Source organism: Phoca vitulina, unplaced genomic scaffold, assembly GCF_004348235.1.
Source record: "Phoca vitulina isolate PV1807 unplaced genomic scaffold, GSC_HSeal_1.0 scaffold24, whole genome shotgun sequence".
Classification (NCBI taxonomy): Eukaryota; Metazoa; Chordata; class Mammalia; order Carnivora; family Phocidae; genus Phoca; species Phoca vitulina.
Window position 1 is genome coordinate 6683273 of NW_022589727.1, and position 18158 is coordinate 6701430.

At 56.5% G+C, this 18158-nt stretch overlaps 1 protein-coding gene across 1 annotated transcript in view; it reads left to right on the forward strand.

Moving 5' to 3' along the window:
* CELF4 (CUGBP Elav-like family member 4) overlaps nt 1-18158 on the forward strand; it is a 238854-nt gene that overhangs the window by 205304 nt on the left and 15392 nt on the right. The window contains exon 3 of the mRNA XM_032421223.1: nt 17761-17984. Coding sequence (XP_032277114.1) covers nt 17761-17984 — 224 coding nt within the window. The remainder of the gene's footprint in view (nt 1-17760; nt 17985-18158) is intronic.

Genomic DNA, 18158 nt, shown 5'->3' on the forward strand with positions numbered 1-18158 from the left:
ATGTCACACCCAGAAGTGACATCCCTGGTCCTCACACACACAGAATCATCGACGGCCGGTCATGACACAATGGCCCCAACCCAAATGCACGCAGGGCCTTGCAGCAAAACTCCAGCAGTTACACATGGATACAAACACAAACATTCCCATTCACACTTCTTTGTACCTCTTCTCACCAAATACAGTTTTGGAAATAAGGGTGGGGAGCACCGTTTGTAGGCCAGCACAGGGGTAACGACACGCATCTTCTCTGGGTCTGTGCTTGCTCTTGGTCTGTTTTCAGCACACCGTCCTTTCTCTCCTGGGGTCCTCCTGCGCTGGTTCAGGCTCGCCCGTCTAGCTGCTGCTCACGTGCTTTCAGGACCTCCTCCTTGTGAGAACCGGGGTGGCTCCCCAGGCAAGCCCCGCTGGTGCGCGTGCTCTTGCCGACACACATCCGCCCTGGGCACCACACGGGGGGAGGATGCTGGGGCCCATCCTATCATCCATCACATTACAACCCAAGGGACTTCCTAATAAGAATGGTAAAAATTGGTCAAATGAAACACACCCTCTTGCATTGGTTTGGTCCCATGAGGCTCACAACACATCTTTACCTACAGCAGCTCAAACACTAGCTATTGCTTCCCCCCATATTTCCCAGATGAAGGCACTGAGGTTCAGAGAGGTTAACCTGCCCAGGTTCACAAGACCAGGAGCAGGCTACAGGGACTCCAGCCTCCCTCTTCTGGACTCTGGCCTGTGCTCTCTTAGGAGAAGGGAACAGGGGGCCCCGGGGGCACTGTTTCTAGTCTGAGATGGGGGGTGAGCAGAGTGCAGAGTGAGGGGCCCACCTAGGTGTTCACCCCTCACTCCTGCTCTGCACCGCCTCCCGGAGGCTTCCCCAACCCTGTAAGGCAGGGACACTTCCCCACAATAGAAAGCAAAATGTGGGGGCGGTTATTCTATGAGAGGTGAAGGCTGCCCCTGGAGCCAGTCGGGGGGCCAGCCCTTGTGCTCTCTAAGCTAAGACTACTCAGAGAAGGTTGCCATCTCTGATGGGCCCCAAGGACTGCTGGCGGGGAGCACGAGGACTTGGGAGGAGGTAGAGAGGTTACCATGTGCCCCTGTATCTGTGTCCGGGTGAGTGCGCGTGGGCACACACTGTCCAAATTCCTGTATGGGTGCAAGATGGCCACAGCCTTCTCAGGACAGAATAAGGAGGGATGGCTCTAGGGGGCTAGGTAGAGGGAGCTGGAGGAGGAGAAATGTCCCTCCTTCCTCAGAGTCTCACACACACACACACACACACACACACACACACACACACACGCTGAGTGCCACAGACCATGCAGTCTGCAGACACGCATTTATGAGTAGACCACAAACAAAGGGAATGTGTGCATCCTGGCAGAGAGCCCCGGATCAGTCAGAGAGGTGTGGGATTAATCAGGGCAGACTTCCTGCTGAAGGAAGTCTTGATCCCAGTGGCCTCAGGAATCCATTACGGAAACAAGGAAAGAAGTGCCTGCCGGGAGGCAAGCATTGTTGGCAGCTCCGTGTGACTATCTCATTTAACACTCATAACAACTCTGACTCGTAGGAGTTATCACTTCCCTTTCTATGGATGAGGAACCTGAGGCTCAGCAAAGTCAAGCAACCTGTTTAAGGTCACACAGCCATTAAGTGGCAGAGCTTCGAAGGAAAACCTTAGCCTTTCTGGCTCCTCAGAGCACTTTCTGTCATCATCAGACAATCCTGAGCAGAAGGAACCTAAATGGTTGTTGGGTCCAACTGAGCATGCACACAGATGGCAGCCCCGGGATCTGCAGGAGCTCACACCCCCACCGGACAGGTGGCCTGGGCCCTTGTTGGAGCAGGAGAAGCTCCTGCCACATGCTGACTCCCGGAGTGGGGTGAAAACCATAGACTCTCAAGCCACTGCTTTCCAGACCTTTGGAGACAGTGACGTCCCCAGCCCTGCTCTAACCTCCTCCTATAAAGTAGCTTCCAGACACCCCCCTAAAATGTGAGTCCAAATGGATATTCTTATCCTGTGTCTGAGAAATCCTGACAGACCTCTGCCCAAGGATCTCTATCCGGCAGGCCCTGGTGTAAAAGGTGGGGGACACTTACCGCTGGGGCTCATTCTCAGGCCTGTGGGACTGGGGGACGGGAGAGGACACTCAGCTCGGGAATACCTGTTGAATGGATGCATGAATGAATGAGCCAGTGAATGAATGAATGATCAGACCACCCCCTGCTGAATCCTCTTCCTGCTCTAAGGCTGGCCCTCGACCCTCCTCTGGGACTCCCCAGCCCGTGGAGCACAGCCCAGTGCCCCATGAGAAATTCTGTCATGCTGCACCTGGGTGCCCCCATCTCTGTCACTCGCTGGAGGGACCCCAGCTCAGCCGGTGCTGAGCCCCGCCCCGCTGGCAGGGGCATAAGCCCGAGAGCTCAGAGAGCTGTAAACCAGCTTCACCCTCCCAGCAGATGTGGCATTTGTGAGGTCAGAGTGGGTGCCCCAGCCTGGACGCTGACTGTGTCTCCCGAGCCTGGGGTTTGCAGGAAATGTGCGCCAGGGCCGGGGTGGCTGCACCTTGGGAAGCTCAGCACAGACCTTCTCCCCTCCGCCTTCTCAACTCCTTGCTTGCTGCCATGTGTTCATTCGCTGGCATGAGCACAACCGTGTGTCTGCACAGAATACACGCCGGGAAGAAGACCTCCAAGCCCTTGCACACACATGACTGTACGCACGGGCACACACGTGTCCATGTGTCCAGTTGCAAGGACCCTCACAGCTGAGCTCAGGTGAGCAGTCTCCCCATGCCCAGCAGACATAGTAAAGGGATCCATCTAGGGGACAAACACTCCCCCTCCCCACACTGAGGTAGTGGCTTGGCGGCAGGGTAAAATTTATCATCATTATCCTAATATCATCTCTAGACTCGACAGTGGCAGCAGCTAAAGAAAATACCAAGGCTTAACTTGGGGCACGTGGGAGAGAGAGGCAGAAGATAGGAAATATGATTTATGATGGAAATCAATGCAATCATAATACTCTGTGCTTGTACAATTGGGCTGAGCCTTCTGTGCCCACAGGCCCACTTTAGCCCTGCCTGTCAGAGGATGTTGGGGACTGGGGGGCTGGGGGGCTGGGGCCAGGGTGAGTGGATGGGCCCACATGATAGGACACTGCTCATCTCCTTTCCCAGCCTTCCTCCAAGAAGGTGCGGGACACTGTCCAAAGAGGAAGACGGAAGGCAGCAAATTAACCGATGTCAAGGCAGCTCTTGAGCACTACAGCCCGCGTGGCTTATCCTGCTCACAGCACTGCCCTGTGGAGATAGAGGATTCCCTCCTGCATTTTCAAGTCCGTGAAACTGGGGCACAGAGAGGTGAAGTGACTGAGTTAAGGTCACACAGCTGGTCACGGCAGAGCCAGCTGTGCTCTTCCCATGCCATCACGCGGCCCGGTGTGGAAGGGCCACGGGGGGCTGCCCATTTCCTGTGGTGTGAGCAGCCGGGAGAAGTCTCCACCTCACCCACAGCATTCCCCCTCCAGCCTCGCCCACCTGGCATCCAGAACTGCACCATTAGTGATATCCCTTTGAGTTAAGCCATAACCTATTCAGTTTATACAAGGTGGTGGTGGTGGCAGTGGTGATGGTCACCGCGATGGTCTTCCAGCTGGGCTTGTCATTAACATAGGGCAGGGGTTCAGGGTAGAATACCGGCAGCCCTTGCAGGGTGTGTTGGAGATAAACTTATTTCCACTTCACAACTTTCTAGAAGAACTGAACCAAAAATTCTGCGCCGTGGCCTGGGAGACTGAGAGTGGGTGGAGCAATCTGTCTTTCTTCCTGGTAGATTCAGACAAGAGCATGATTCTGTCACTGAGTGGAAATCCCTTCAGTCTGTGACGAGCTGCTTATGCATCTTTAGATGGGGTGGGGATGATGGGAAAATGAGCCCCCACCTGAGTTCTTGCCCCGGCCTGGGGGGAGGGGGGTAAAGCCTTAGTCACAGAGGGCGCCCCCAGACCGGGGCATTTCCCCCTTGTGTTCTCTGAGAACGAGGCAGGGTTTCAGTCAAATGGGGAGTGAAAGAATGAGTAAGGGGACGAATGAATGCTGTCGGAAGCAGATCTCCCAGCTGCACAGCGGGGAATGAAGTCAGAGCCCCGTGAAGAGCGGCCAGGAAGGAGAGGCAGGTGTCTGGGGACCAGAGGCTGCTGGTGCAGGCGCTTTGTCAGGGTGAGGCAGAGCTCAGCCCAGGAAGCTCTGAGGCCAGGATGGCTCAGGAAGGGCCTTCAGCCGGGCTCGGAAGGGGGCAGAATCCCCAGTAGGCGAGACTCGGTGCACGCGGAAAGGGACGCAGGGGACAGAGTGCGTCCGCGGCCGGCCAGCCACAGAGCGGGGCCAGGGGGTGCCGGGGGGCGGCCGGGGCACGGGGGAGACAATGAGATGGAGAGAAATGAAGCGGGACCCGGCCCGAAGCCTGGGGTGGCGGGGCCGGCCGGCGGGGCAGCAGGGCCGTCGGGGGTGACAGCTCTGGCATTTCGAAGGGCACCCGGGGGCCTGCGCCTGCCTTGGCGAGACCTCGGGAGCTCGATAGACTTTCCAGACCTAATTAGTGTTTAATGGTCTGGAGAGACGCCGCATCCGCCGTCACCGGCCGCACCATGCCGTCCGGCTTCAGATTCTTAATTAACCTTTAAGGAGATGGTCGGCTGGTGGCCGCCTGGGGAGGCCACGTGCATCCCCAGGGGCGTGCATGCGCCAGGGCCCATGGGCTCTCTGGGACACCAACGCCACGCAAGCGTCTGAGCGTGACTCCAGCCACCACCCCCCCCCCCCCAGAAGCAAGCTTTCAAAAATGCTCCCGTGCACTCTTCCCCAAAGAGGTGTGGCCGACTGGGACCACCAGGTCGGGGGAGGCAGCCCTCTGAGCAGCTCAAGAGAAAGGAAAGGGAAGGAGAAACGTAGCCATCGTTATCCGCAGCTGTTAGGGGGCGCAGTCTGGCAGGGAGCCCCGCACTGAGCAAGGCCTCCAAGGGCCCTAAGTGGGTGACCGGGATGCAGGGGGAGGCGTGGGCGGCCACGAGACTGAGGGGGATCTCGACCCCATGGAGGAAGTGGGCTTTGGCCTGTGGGCAGGGGAGTCCCAAAAGGGTTCCAGGCCGTTCATGGTTCAGAAGTGTCCTGCTTCCTGCAAAGAATGTGAAACCAGGCAGGATGAGGGGACAATCCAGGCAGAGGATGGTAGTGCTTGAAATAGGGTCGGATTCCAACCTAAGGGATCCGAAGGTATTGGAGGGTGTGAGCTTGGCCATTGGTGGTGGCAATGATATTCCTAAAGCCAGACAACCCACAGAGGGAGTCAGGCTTTGGGCTGGAGGTCACGCGTGCCTGTGGGACAGCCAAGGGAGAATGAGCCCAGAGGATCCAGAATATGACTGGGAAGGAGGGTAGGGATGTGGTGGGAGGTTTGGAATTGCCTCCAGGAGACTGCAAGTTGAAGAGAAGAGGATGGGTAAAGTCTCTGATGGGAGAGAGGGAAGAGGGGAAGGGGCCAGCCGCAAGTGGGAGAACCCAGGTGTTGAATTCGGAAGAGAAGCGGAAGGCACAGCGGAGACCGGTTGGGGGCGGGGGGGGGGGGGGGGGGCGGGCACCAGCATGGAGAGCAAATCATGCACTCCAGAACCCCACCTCACATACCCCCACCCTAAACACACCCCACTCCACATACACCCTACCTCACACAACACACACATCACACACCTTACGTATACACCACAGTCAGCCCCACACACTGCATACACTTACTTGCACACACTCACATACAAGTCCCAGTCACCCACTCCCTCACACATCCACATTCTTGCACACCCATTCACCCATCCACCCCCTTCACGCTCTCCAGCCCTTACGCACACACCATCACACTCACACCTAAGCCTGACACACTCTTATGGGCAGTGTCTATGACCCAGAGACCCTGGCGTGTTGGAGGAGGACGGCCATGATCGATGCTTATTAATGAAGCTGCCCCAGAGATGGCTAATTGATGGCGGTGTGCGGCTGTTGTCTGGAATTTAACCTGATTCATCATTTAGCCTGTTGGAGGCTGGAGAGCTGTGTTAATTAATGCCAGGAAAACAGACTTGGATGAGCTGGCGGTGCAGCCTCATATTAGAAAACGGAGAGCAAGGGGCAGAGGGAGGGAGGGGGAGAAAGAGAGAGAGAGGGAGGGAGAGAGAGAGAGAATGATTAAATCTAAAGCTCAGAGACAAAACAAATTCCAAAAAGCAAATGTCGGTGCCATTTCTAGGATGACTCAGGCTTGTGCTTGGCCGGCACCATCAGGCTGTGGTATGGGGATTAAGAGCAATTTCCTCTAGATTTGTCATTTACTTGGTGTGGGCTTTCTTTTCTCCTTTAACTTGCCTGGGGACTGACTCTCTGGGCCTCCCACAGAGCCCCGTGAGACAGGAGGAGGGGTCCCAGGTGAGGAGAGGGCGGTGGGGAAGGCAGAGCTCCTCTCCTGGTTGTGGAGGGGACTCAGCCTGGCAACTCGGTCCACAGTCCCAGAGCAACCTCCTGGGGCAGGGTGGGTGGGGAAGGAGGACTCACGACACCTGACTCGGGGCAGGCCGAAGGGAAACGCAGACAGGAGAGTGGGCCTTGGACAACACCGGCAAGGGGTTCTGTCCAGCCTCCAGGGCCAGGGTGCTCACTCCCCTTCCCAGTTCTGCCCACTCGGCTTTAAGAGGCGCAGAGTCTAAATCAGGAAGGCGGTGGTCTGTGGGCTGGGAGAGATCAGATCCAGCCGGAGAGAGCCCCGTGAGGCCCAGAACTCCACAGCCAAGGGCCCTAGAGAGGTGTGAGTTCTCAGGGGAAGGGCCAGTAAGCTGCTGGGAAGGGAGGGCTGTGAGCATGTTTTGGTGGAAGAAACTGATTCTCAGGTCTGCATAGCTGAGGGCAGCCTTGGTACATGGCCTTGACTTGCCTGGTGGAGCTCTGGTACCTGAGTAGATGAGGGGAAACAAAAGGAGGCAGGTTAGGGCTGGAGACGAGTCCTCTGTAATCGCTAGAGCTGACCAGCTTGGATTTAGGACGCCCCTTGCAGGATGGAGCCCCCACCCCCATCACTGTAGTGTGGGAGCAACTACTGAAGAGCTGAGGAAGGGAATTCCATGTGAATGGGTGGCGGGTGCCCTCCAAGTATGGGGCCATGTGGCTGGGCATTTAGGGATTCGGTTATGCTGTGGCGCTGAGGGCAGAAGGTGTGGTGCACGAATGGGGCACAGGAAGAGGGGGCTTAAACACCATTTCAGCAAGGCCCTTCTGCAGACTGGGTGTGAGCTTCTGGAGGGAAGGGCAATGTCTTTGAGGTTTGCTGTGCCATCCTTAAGTCAGAGAACAGGGGCTGGGCCCCAGAGGTGTTCAGTAAGCACTGGATGGTTGGAGGGTTGGATGGATGGATGGATGGATGGAAGAACAAACTTAGTGGCCCATCAAAGCAATGGGCTCCAGGGGCGCCTGGCTGGCTTAGTTGGAAGAGCATGCGACTCTTGGTCTTGGGGTGGTGATTTCAAGCCCTATGTTGGGTGTGGAGATCACTAAAAAAATTTTTTTAATAAAAATAAATAAATAAATAACAAAGCAATAGGCTCGAGAACTGGTAGGCCAAGTAGGAGAGGACAGACCTGGGGCAGGTGGAAGAGAGATTTTGAGAGGGTAAGGGAGGCCACAAGTCCCTGAGCTCAGGGTGTTAATGCCTCAGGAAAGCATGGTCTCCCACCCTCAGCCACCAGCATCTGCTCTTGCCCCGAGGCTGTCCAAGAGTTCAGTAGCGTCCAAAAGAGCCCAGGGGGTAGGCGGTGGGAAGGAAATCAAATGTTAGGTAGTCCCTCAAAAATGATGGAAATATCCACTAAGAGAGGAGAAGGAGAGGTGTGGGGAGAGGAAGGGAAGAGAAAAGGAGAGAGAAGACAGCTGGTGGTTCATTTATTGAGCACTGACTGAATGCCAGGCACTCACCTGAGCTCTCACATTAATCCTGCCACACTGTCAAGGGGGCTAGGCCTCTAGGAGGTCAAGTAACTGCCCCATCTCATATGAGCAAGTAGATGGCTAGCACTGAAAGCCAGGCCTCCCAACTGAATCAGGGCTTGTTTCATCCAGAATTATCTATCCACTGCCATTAAAGGAAATAGTAATAATAATAATCACCCCCTCCCCAACCCTGAAGAGGGTTAGCGACCCAGCCTGGCTGCGCAGGCTAATAAGCTTGGTTTCCACAGCAGCAGATCTTAATTAGGACGGCACGGGTCCTCCCACCCTTGCCAGGCAGCCCTGGTGTGTTGGTGGGAGCAGGTGAGATGGACGGGGGACTCAGAAACAAAGAGACAGGCTGCCCTTGGCTGTGTGCCCCTGAGGGAGCCCTGACAAGTGGGTAGGGGCACGTTAGCCCATCTCCGCGATTTCTCACTGATTTCTCACTGTATCCATCCTGTCCGCCGGACTGCCACAGCCCCAGGAAGCATCTACCCACACAGATGGCCCCAACCCCGGCCCCACTGCGGAGGGGGGGAGAAGGGAAACCGAAAAGCTGACTGGGGAGTCCCTTCCTCCTGGAAACCAGCAGAAGAGACCTTTGATGGCCCCCGACGGTGGGGGCTGGGGGCGGCACCCCCTTTGTTTGTGCCAACTCACCCCCCCCCCCCCCCGGCCCTGCATGTGAGGGGAAGGCATTCTGTAAACTTGGACCGCAGAGAGCAAGGAGAGGGTGGAGGCTCGGAGAGGGCTAGGAGAGAGAGAGAGGAAAGCAGGGAGAAGGGGAGGGGGCAGCCGCAGGCAGCCCCACCAATAGGCTCTGTCAGTCCTCTGCCCGCGGCTCGCTGTTCGCTGGGCACTGCAGAGCAGAACAGCCTGTTGCATAGCAACTGCCAGCGCCTGTTGTGGGGGCTGGACCACGGAGGCTGCGCGGCCCGCAAAGGGGGCTGCGGGGACGGAGGCTCCGTGCCCCACCCGCCTCCTCACCACGTGCACAGAGCTCCCCACCCCACTTGCCTGGAGCACCAGTGCCGGCTCAGGCCGCACCCCCTGGAGAGGGCATCCTCTGCCCGCCCCCCCAACCCGCCGCTTCGTGTGCTAGGATTCAACGGTCTTCTCCCCCACGCCCCCTCCCAAGTGGAAGGCGCACAAGGCCAGGCTGGGGCTGGGACTCAGGGACCGTCTGGATCCAAGCTTTAGAGCCAAACTGGGGAAGTTTTACTTCAATCCATCGAGTACATCCTGTGCATAAGCCTGGACTTCTGTCTTCCCACACATGGGGAGGGGACCCAGACAACCCTGGCCAGTTCGGATCTAAACATTCACCTGGCACTTCTCAGGCATCCCTGACCAGACTCCTTCCCTGAGCACGCCGCCCCAAACTTACTCTTTCTGAACGTGGCCGGTGGCCTCTGTTGTCCCTGCTGGAGACGGACAGGGGACACTGCCCACAACATCAGCTCAGGCCCTCCTGGGGCCACAGCGGCTCCCCCTGACTCTGCCTGACTGCCTGGGCACTCACACCCCAGACTTTCCTCACACTCTCTGGCACCCTGCTAGCTGGCACCCTGTCTCCTCAGCTCACCCAGGCCTTCTGCCCCCGAATGCCCAGCCCTGGTCCGTACCCTACCCACCCCGTGACTTTGCTCATCTGGCTCACTTGGCTTCCGAGAGGACTGGAGGACATAAGCCACCTCGTGTGATCGGCGTAAGGCCTGGAGCTTGGGAAGGACAGGACAACTGTCACCTGCCACCACCACCCAGCCCTCCCAGTTCCCATCCAGTCACATGGCGGTGGCCCACGCAGGTCCGCATACTCTCATGTCCTGACCCAGAGCCAACAGGCCCAGGCCTGGGCTGGGTCACAGCCGTGTCCTTAAGGTTGTCAGGTGTCTGTGCTGCTTCTCATCCACCTGCCCCCTTCATCCCCTTGAGGGCCACTTGTGACAGCAGCAAAGTGAGTCCAGAGGCGATGGCTCAAAAAGGGACAAGTGTGGCTGTGTGGACCCCGTCACGGAAGTCTCCCTGAGGGGGCCACCGGGGCTTAGGACTCTACTCTTTAGATAGGTATGAGAGGAGGTGAGGGCGACAGTAAGGAAGGGGGGCCTTGTAACCAGCACAGAGACAGGGTAAGGCGGCTCTGTGGGCGACTTGGAGGTGACCTCAAGTACTTTGCGGAGGGATGGGCGGAGGGCCTGGGCTGGCCGCCAGCCCCATCCAGGGGCCACTCCTAGCTGCGCCTTCTAAATGAGAAGAGGGGTGAAGAGCTGACGGGACCTACATGCCGGTTTGTGTCCTGACCCAACAAGAATCAGATGGCCTCCTCAGAGCGGGGAGTGGGAGCAGAACCAGATTTATTAAAAATCTTATCTGGAGGGTTTGCATTTCAATGGGCTGTGGATTTGCATATTTTAACAATAACCCCGGGTTCTTCTGTCTGGTCTGTGCTCACTGACTGTCTCTCTAAATGAGGATCGAGGCTGGAGTCTTCAACAAACCCTTCCTCACCCAAAGGTACCACAACCCCACCTTGCTGGAGGGGAGGGCCTTTGGGTCAGAAACAGAGCTGTCCAGCAGGTGACCAACTCTGGCTCTGGACACTCCTGTCCTAGGGGCATGGCTGAGGCAAGAGGGAACAAGGCCGGTGATGGGGCGTGCACAGGGTTCTGGGTGTATAGCAGGAAAACAAAATGGGTGTGGGCCTTCCCTCACAAAGGGAAGACAGACATGGAACAAATAAGTCCACAAGTTGGGATAATAATGGTCCATAATCAGGCCCCGCTGCAGCAAGGCTTTTGAGGGAAAGAATGGGAAGCTTGAAGGGACAGGGGGAAGCTGAGGCCTAAGGGAGGCATGGGAGGTAGCCAGGAGAAAGGGCAGCCTGGGGATGGGAGGGGCGCCACCAGCTGGCCTGGCCAGGGTGTGCCTCGGAGAGTGGACCAAGGTCAGAGGTCTCCAGGGAAGGCAGATTGCCCTCTGCACTAACTGCTGGGGTGTCCTTAAGTCTGAACTTCATGGTGACAACAGACAGGATTCCTTGAATTTCTAACCCCTCTCTATGGAAGGAACCATATGTGATTTATTAAGGAGATAATTAAAGTATTAATATATTTACAACAAGCTCCAAATAATGTGCACTGCTTCTGCCATTCCCCCGCCATCCCTTCTCACTAGGGGACTGTGGAAATCGTGGGGCGGAGGCTTATTTTATTCCGAGGTTCCTGAAAGCCTACTATGCACAGGGCATGTGATTCAGAATCTGCCTTCCTGGGGCTTTAAACAAATAATTTCTCCATTAATTGATTGTGAATTACTATTGGCTAGTGCTGCAAAGGCCACGTCCTGGCAGAGGGCAGAGTCGCTGGGGAGCCACCCACCTAGGTCCCCATGATCTCAGGCGTGAGTTCTCTTCTCTGTCCATATCAGGTGGTGGCTTCCTCACCCCTAGCCTTTTATACCAAAGGCTGAGAATTCTCAATCTATTCTCCCAAAGTTGCCCAAGGTTCATCTTCAAAAGGTAAATCTTTAAGTCATGATCTTTCTGTAGCAGGAGCAATGCTGAGAACACCTGCTGGTCAAGGGAATGCCTGGTGCCTGGCATTGGTAGATGGAAAGAACTTCAGGGTGGTGGGGACCCAGATAGGCATCATCTGTGGGGTAGCTCCATGGGCACATAGCCTGTTCAGGCACGTAGGCCCCACGCTCAGAAGGGTCACACGCGTGGGGTTTAGTGCTCTGCAGTCGCCATCTTGAAATTCTTAAAATTTTCTCTTTGTTCTTATGTTTCAAGTCAATGAAGTCTGTGGGATGAAGGAGCATGTGTAGGGCTTGCAGCCTCTTGATCATGGAAGGTTCTGCCTCCCACCGTCTGCCTAATCCGTGCACATCCTGGGCTCCACAAGCCAGCAGTCAGCCCTCTAGGCCGGCCAACAGTGGCCTGGGTGCAGGTTAGGGGAGGCTTGGGTCAGGCCTACTCATCCGGGGGTACCCCAGGCTGGTAGCACTGTGGTATGTCTGGTTGGCCAACAGAGGCCATGTCTTCACAAGGGCAAGCCTCTTGCCCTGGTCTAGCACATCCTGGAAGAACATTTATAATACCCTTTAGGGTTGACTGTCCACTGTGGGTTGGGGCAGTGGGTGGCCTCTGGATGGAGATGAAGCCTTGCTTGACTTCCAAGGGCCCATCCTAGGCTAGGCTAGGTGGCAACATGTCAGTGGGTGGTCAGTGGAAGGGAGAGCCCAGCAGTGCTCAGGCCCAAGATGTGCCCCCCTCCCCACAGCACTGTTGCAGGGTGGGGCGCTCTGGGTACCTGTGAAGATCTCCATGCCTGAGGGGATTCTCTCTTCCTCCGTAGCCTTCCTGAATCTGGCTTGCATTTGTCTCTTCTGGCCGGCTCAAGAAACCGTCCAGGCACAAGTCACAAAAAACAAACTGTGATTTTGGTGACTCTGCATGGGAGCTAAATGTTCTGATATTTGCATTTAAAACTGGCATCACACAAAATAAAGATGAATGGTAGGATCTATACTAATAATTTAAAATTTATATTTCTTTTTACTTAAAACAACGTCAAACAGCAAATAAAAAAGACCATGACAAGCCAAGAAAGAGAGAGACTGAGGAAGAAAGGGAAAACTTTATATTTTAGTGCTTTAACGATGCTTTTTTTCCTTGCTTTTTGAACAAGGAGCCCTGCAAAATGGTCTCTCTTTTCCCAGAGCGATGATGCTGCTGGGTTGGGGTCCAGCTATCCCAGTGGGTCCCAGCCCACAGGGTCCGCTGCTTCACCGTTTCTATGACCCTTATGTGTGCTGGGTTTGGGGGGCAGATAATATAAAAGTTGAGTTCTTTGGTGGGGATGAGAACAACAGTGGAGACTGATGAGGAACAGGAGTCTGGCTCCTCACAAGCATGGGAGGCGGTGGGAAGGGAGAGAGATAAGAGCTACCTTCAGTGAACAAGACAAGAGAGGAATAGGCATTGCACACTACACCATGGCTCGGGGAGAGGTGAGACCCTCCAGTGAGCAGGGAGCTGGGTGTCACCAGGCACTCACATGTCCCAGACGAGCCTGAAAGTACCCTCACTCAGCATTGAGGTTTGAACACTCACCCTGGAATTACATTTGGGGACTCAGGGGCTGGGTGGAGAGCACCCTGGCCATCCCCGTAGGCCACCACAATCACCTCTGCCACCCCAACCATCCTCCACCCATCCTGGCACTGTGTGGGGTGTCGGTCCAGACCTTCCAAGGCATTTCTGGGTCACAGAACTGGAAAGCAATATGGAGGATGAGGTTTATGGAGAGGCTACTATGCCGAAGAAACTGTACCAGTTTCCTCCTTTATCTTGTTTATTCCGTCTCTAGCTGAAATGAAGTCTTTGCCGATGTCTGTAATGTCCTCCGAGTACTACTCCAACGTGCACACGCACACACACACTCCAGGGGAGCTTGTCCTGAGTTAAGGTCTAGGGGGTCTGTGGGTAGGAAACTGGGTCCCTGCTCTTGCTTGAGAAACAAGTGTCTCTCTGTTTCAGCCTGTCTCACACACACACACACACACACACACACACACACGAGGGGAGAAAGCGAGAGCTCACAAGGTAGTACAAGGCCATGTGTGACCAAGGGAGCCAAGAGATAACCAGGGAAGTCTTCTTGGAAGAGGAGAGTTGTTGAGGATGTCCAGTGGGGGTGACAGACAACTTTCCAGGTCCTTTTATTTCTGAAACAGCTCTGGGCCAGCCGCCGGGTGTGAAGCAGAGGGCTCAGGTGCCTGAGAAGGCAGGAGGAGGGCCCTAAGGATCCTGCTGGTGCGAGGGCTGTCCCAAGTGAAGCCAGGGGAAGTTCACGAGTGGATGTCCCCAGGGCTCTCGCCAGCACTGGCTTAAGCAATGAGGGGCCAGGGGGCTCAGCTCTTGTCCCCAAACCTCCATGTCAGCTCCCAGGAACATAGCTGCAGTGGAGGGGAAGCTGGGTGAAGTCAGTCCCTTCCTCATCTGGTGGCAGAACACATCTGGGCACTAAGGGACCAGTGGCCCCCTCTGCAGGCTGGCCCTGTTCTGGTGGGGTATTCATTCCAGCCTCAGGGAGCCCCTTGTGGGGCAAGGAAGAGGAGACACACAGACGGGAAAATGGCCCTCACACAGGAACCAACCCAGGAGCCCAGTCCAGGTTGCACCCAGGAGGACAAGGAAAGGCAGCATATCTGGACCTAGGGGTTAATCAGGGCCATCTTCCCAGATGGGGGAGGGATGCTTCTGTACCCTGGCCCACAGGGGGCGGCAGAGAGCTGCAGATGCTTGTGGGAGGTAGAAGTAACAGGGGGGAACTGACATGGGGAGGAGGGGATATGGGAAGGAGAAGGGGAGTCAAGAAAGAGCCAGGCTGGTCTGTCTGTCAATCTGTCTGCCTGCTCACTGGCCACAGACCTCTTTTTCCGCAAGGAGCCACATTGGACAGACAGGTGAAGCCTTTGGACCGGCTCAATCATCGTATTTATTCTAATTGTATCGTAATCGTCCCCAAGGAGCCTGGTTCAAATGAGCTTGACATTATTAAAATTTTAATGCCCAGTTTTCATAGCTGAATGAATATTTAAAGGGTATGTCCCAGCTTAAGTTATGATGATGAAGAAATTAATGGAATGTCTTGTTTAATGCATGGGTATGTGTTGATGCAAAAAGTGGCAGAAACAGGGAGGGGGGGGCAGAACTAACAGAAGAAGCCACCCGCCAGCCCTCTGCTGCAGTAGGGACAGGGAGGACCCCAAAACCTGGGCCAATGACCACTCGCTCCCTGTGACGGGACCCCAAGCTGGAAGCAGAAACACAAAGAGTTAATGATGTCCCCGAAGGACTGAACCCAGAAGCCTTTAGGATGCATTCAGGGAGCTGTTCCTGACCTGAGGGCAGCCCCGAGTTGCCACCCCCTCTCCCCGCAAGGCACGCGGAGGCACAACCCAGGTGGAAGGCCACAGAGGGACGCAGACGACACCTCAGAAAGAGAATCAGCAAGGAGGGCACCTGCACCCCGGCCCAGGTCCCACCAGCCCCCAGCCCCAGGCCCTCCTGGAAAGATAATACAGTGACCGAGGGGGATGGCTGGACAGAGGCGTGACAGACAGGGGAGAGGAAAGATCCCAAGAAGCAGGCTCCAGTGTCCTTGAAGCATGCTGTTCACCTGTAAGGGACAGCCTGGGGCCATGTGGGGGGTCTGAGGGGCAAAGTTAGAAGAAGGACAAGGTGGCAGTGCCCCTCCCACTGTCCTACCCAGTACCCTCTCTGGCTGTCCCCTTCCTCACTGGCCATCTCTGCGGCCTGGCGCAGCCTCCTCTCCCCAGGACAGGCTCATGATGTCCACCCCCCACCTCCTCAGGGCAGAAGCAGGCCTTGGTGAGGCTGGACAGGGCTGAAGTCTAGAACAGGGAAGACAGACACTGGCCAAGGGAGAAGATCTCCCTCCAGGCCCCACGCATCTGTACAGAACCTGCTCCAGCTGAGAAATCTTCCCAACTGAGCCTGACACTTTATTTCTGCTGAGAATTAAGAAAGCACCGGGCCGTATTTTATCTCTCCATCAAGACTGGCACCTCTTTGACAGCCCCGCAAAGGCTGTCTGGATGCTGACCACCCCTAGATCGTAATAAAACACGAAAAATGACCTTGGGAGCCACAGGTCCCTGGGAACCAGCTCAGCTCCAGTCCACCAGTCTGTGTGGAGCACCCTGTGGGTGTCTAGCCCATGGCTGAGGGCAGGGGGGAAGCCATATGAGCCCCTGGACCCCTGCTGCCAGGAAGCCCACAGTCAAATTGGAGTCTAGCACTAAGTCATGTAGGAAGTCAGGGAGGGCTGGGGTGGTGCTGGGGAGCTGGAAGGGCTGGAAATTAGGCCTGAGTCCATGAGCCTGGGGCGGAGTATTCTCGAATGCCCACGTACCAAGGACAGGGAGACAGGCTGGCTGCCTGGGGGTGGGGAGCCCCCTGAGGTGGAAGGCTCCCCGCACAGACAGATTCCATTGGCCCTGTTTAATTTACCTTGTTCAATTTAGGGGTGTTCCAGGAAGAAGAGACATTCTAGAAAAGGGTTGGATACTGAGTCCCAAAAGGCACTGGACAGGAAACCAGGAGGGCCCTGGCTCCCTCCTGGAGCCCTTCCCCCAGAGTCAGAAGCCTGCTCGGCCTTTTGCACCCTTTGCACAAGAACTGCAAAGGAGGCTGTCTATGGGGGGGATCCAGGACTCCCGAAATGAAGCCAGGAACTTCATTATGTCCCTCTTCCTTCTCCCTGTGATTGGAGCTTTCTGTAACACCACAATCTCCTCTCTGGTGGAGCTTACATACAAATAGCTTTTTTTCCCTCAACTCCGTAAGGCGTGCCAAGTCCTGTGGCAAATGACGCTCGACCCCATCTCGGTGGGCTGACCCCCAGGGTCCTGTCTTGCGCCCCGCAGGCCCCCTGCGTCTCATTTCCTCTGCTCCGTGCCCTGCCTCCTGCCTTTCTGTCCTTGCTCGTGCCTCTGCCCGTCCCCTGGCCTTGTCTTCACCTTGCTGAGTCACGGGCACCCACACTCCCCCACCCACTTGTCTTGACGCAGCCACAACTCACTTCGAATCCTAGACCAGAAGGCCCGAGGAAGCTTGTAACTGGCTGGTCCAGCCTCCGCACACGAGGGGAACTGGCAACAGAGTCACCTGGTGCAGGCCGGAAGCCTAGACGTAGCCCTGGCTGACTCGGCTTCCTGGGCTCATCTTGCCGTGGGGTGGCTCTGCCTCAGCGTCTCCATCTACGAAATGGGGGTGCCAGTCCCTGCCCTCTCTGCCTGTCGGGGTGTGTTTGTGTGAGAAATGAAAATGCAGTGAGGGATAAGGGAGGTACTTGACAGGCAAAAGCACTGGAAAAGACATAAAGTAGGATTCCATTTGCGTGATTCCTTCCGTTTTTATTGTCTGAAATGTCTTGGGGCTTCAGGGCTGGCGAGCCCCCACCCCGTTGCGCTGCCACCAGCCGCAGGGAGGATTCAAGACCAGCACCAAGCCGCGATGCCTGGAGTTCAGAGACCCCTAGTGGCCTGATCGAGGCACTGAAGTGGGTGAGAGAGAGAGAGAGAGAGAAAGAGAGAGAGTGCGAGCTGGGCCTCTGGGAGGCGTGGGGGGTCAGGCCGTGTCCTGGTGTCCTCCTGGCCCCTAGACACCACGGGAGACAAGGAACTGTGCCCACTCCACACACCCCAAGGGGACAGCGCTAGCCCTGAGCCCAACTCCAACGAGGATCTGGGTGGCCCAGAGCCTCAGGCACCCCTGGGACCCACTGCCCACATCCGTGAGATGGCACGGGGTGGCCAGAGGCCAGCTCTTTTTGGCAAAGCCAGCTGTCTCCGGTGAACCAGGGCTGGCCAGAGATGCGCTGTGGGGACACCTCGGGTTCTAACGTCACAGGCTAGCGAGAGCTGCTCAAAGCTGGGGGGGGGACACCATGGAGTCGGCCATCCAGAGAAAGCCTCCTGAAACAAGGGAGCCCTGGGGACTGCACAGGCAAGGGGAGAGGGCTGGGGCTTGGTGCAGCTGTGCGGGGGGCAGCCGTTGGGCGGGCGGGCGCGTCGCTGGGTGCGGTCCGTGTGCCTCGGTCCCTATGAACACCTGTGTCCCTTTGGGTGTGGGTGTCTGCCCGCGCACTCCCAGGCCTGCTCTGACACTGTCCCCTGTGCTCTGTTGCAGATGAACCGGCCGATCCAGGTGAAGCCAGCGGACAGCGAGAGCCGAGGAGGTAGTAGCTGCCTGCGCCAGCCCCCTTCACGTGAGGGCTCACTTGTCTCTGCCCCCCTCTCCTGCCCCAGCCCTCCCTCCCTCTCCCTGAGGCAGCGATGCAGCGACTCCCTGCCCTCGCCTCCCGCCCTAGGGACCTCGTGGCTGGGAGTTGGGACAGGGCTTTGGAGCTCTGGGTGACCGGTGTGGGGAGAGAGTGAAGGGACGTGAGGAGGTGATTGGGGTCTGTCAGATGGCGGGGCTCCTTCCTTCCTGTAAGTAAGCAAGTAGCATGTCCTGGGGCAGTCGAATGCCTCCTTTAGGAACCCCTAATGGTGTGCCCACCTCCGTGTTGCCAAGGAAACCCCCCC